This window comes from Nansenia antarctica (genome assembly GCF_963989245.1).
Source record: "Nansenia antarctica genome assembly, contig: SCAFFOLD_147, whole genome shotgun sequence".
Lineage (NCBI taxonomy): Eukaryota > Metazoa > Chordata > Actinopteri > Argentiniformes > Microstomatidae > Nansenia > Nansenia antarctica.
Window position 1 is genome coordinate 245001 of NW_027662471.1, and position 2365 is coordinate 247365.

The window sequence follows — 2365 nt, forward strand, 5'->3', positions numbered from 1 at the left end:
TGTGTGACGTATGTAGGTGTGTGTGACGTATGTAGGTGTGTGTGACTTATGTAGGTGTGTGTGTGTGATGTATGTAGGTGTGTGTGACTTATGTAGGTGTGTGTGTGTGACGTATGTAGGTGTGTGTGACGTATGTAGGTGTGTGTGACTTATGTAGGTGTGTGTGTGACGTATGTAGGTGTGTGTGACGTATGTAGGTGTGTGTGTGACGTATGTAAGTGTGTGTGACGTATGTAGGTGTGTGTGTGTGACTTATGTAGGTGTGTGTGACTTATGTAGGTGTGTGTGACTTATGTAGGTGTGTGTGACGTACGTAGGTGTGTGTGACGTATGTAGGTGAGTGTGACGTACGTAGGTGTGTGTGACGTATGTAGGTGTGTGTGACGTACGTAGGTGTGTGTGACGTATGTAGGTGTGTGTGACGTACATAGGTGTGTGTGACGTATGTAGGTGTGTGTGTGACTTACGTAGGTGTGTGTGACGTATGTAGGTGTGTGACGTATGTAGGTGTGTGTGACGTATGTAGGTGTGTGTGTGACTTACGTAGGTGTGTGTGACTTATGTAGGTGTGTGTGACGTATGTAGGTGTGTGTGACGTATGTAGGTGTGTGTGACTTATGTAGGTGTGTGTGACGTACGTAGGTGTGTGTGACGTATGTAGGTGTGTGTGACGTACGTAGGTGTGTGTGACGTATGTAGGTGTGTGTGACGTACGTAGGTGTGTGTGACGTATGTAGGTGTGTGTGACGTACATAGGTGTGTGTGACGTATGTAGGTGTGTGTGTGACTTACGTAGGTGTGTGTGACGTATGTAGGTGTGTGACGTATGTAGGTGTGTGTGACTTATGTAGGTGTGTGTGACGTACGTAGGTGTGTGTGACGTATGTAGGTGTGTGTGACGTATGTAGGTGTGTGTGTGACGTATGTAGGTGTGTGTGTGACTTACGTAGGTGTGTGTGACGTATGTAGGTGTGTGTGACGTATGTAGGTGTGTGTGACGTATGTAGGTGTGTGTGACGTATGTAGGTGTGTGTGACGTATGTAGGTGTGTGTGTGACGTATGTAGGTGTGTGTGATGTATGTAGGGTGTGTGACGTATGTAGGTGTGTGTGACGTATGTAGGTGTGTGTGATGTATGTAGGTGTGTGTGACGTATGTAGGTGTGTGTGATGTATGTAGGTGTGTGTGTGACGTATGTAGGTGTGTGTGACGTACGTAGGTGTGTGTGACGTATGTAGGTGTGTGTGATGTATGTAGGTGTGTGTGTGTGACGTATGTAGGTGTGTGTGACGTATGTAGGTGTGTGTGACGTGTGTGACGTATGTAGGTGTGTGTGTGTGACGTATGTAGGTGTGTGTGACGTATGTAGGTGTGTGTGACGTATGTAGGTGTGTGTGACGTATGTAGGTGTGTGTGACGTATGTAGGTGTGTGTGACGTATGTAGGTGTGTGTGATGTATGTAGGTGTGTGTGACGTATGTAGGTGTGTGTGACTTATGTAAGTGTGTGTGACTTATGTAGGTGTGTGTGACGTATGTAGGTGTGTGTGACGTATGTAGGTGTGTGTGACGTATGTAGGTGTGTGTGACGTATGTAGGTGTGTGTGACTTATGTAAGTGTGTGTGACTTATGTAGGTGTGTGTGACGTATGTAGGTGTGTGTGTGTGCGACTTATGTAGGTGTGTGTGACGTATGTAGGTGTGTGTGACGTATGTAGGTGAGTGTGACGTATGTAGGTGTGTGTGATGTACGTAGGTGTGTGTGACGTATGTAGGTGTGTGTGATGTATGTAGGTGTGTGTGTGACTTACGTAGGTGTGTGTGTGTGACTTACGTAGGTGTGTGTGTGACGTATGTAGGTGTGTGACGTATGTAGGTGTGTGTGACGTATGTAGGTGTGTGTGACGTATGTAGGTGTGTGTGACGTATGTAGGTGTGTGTGACTTATGTAGGTGTGTGTGACATATGTAGGTGTGTGTGACGTATGTAGGTGTGTGTGACTTATGTAGGTGTGTGTGACATATGTCATGTGTGTGTGACGTATGTAGGTGTGTGTGACGTATGTAGGTGTGTGTGACTTACGTAGGTGAGGGTGGAGAGAGCTCCCAGGTAGCACACACACACCAGGCCCAGGACGAACCACTCCCCTCCGCCTCACCAACAGCTGAGGGAACTCATCCAACATGGCCGTGATCACACCCTCCAGACCAGCAAACTACAGCAGAGGGAGGGAGGGAGGGAGAGAGGGAGGGAGGGAGGGAGGGAGAGAGAGCAAGGGAGGGAGGGAGGGAGGGGGAGAGAGGGAGAGAGAGAGAGTGAGAGAGAGTGAGAGAGAGAGAGAGGGACGGAGGGAGGGAGAGAGGGAG

At 48.4% G+C, this 2365-nt stretch overlaps 1 protein-coding gene across 1 annotated transcript in view; it reads right to left on the reverse strand.

Moving 5' to 3' along the window:
* LOC308175619 (sodium-dependent serotonin transporter-like) overlaps positions 1-2146 on the reverse strand; it is a gene marked incomplete at its 5' end in the record, with an annotated part of 11076 nt that extends 8930 nt beyond the window's left edge. The window contains one exon of the mRNA XM_080551250.1: positions 2082-2146. Coding sequence (XP_080407376.1) covers positions 2082-2146 — 65 coding nt within the window. The remainder of the gene's footprint in view (positions 1-2081) is intronic.
* Positions 2147-2365: the final 219 nt, after the last annotated feature.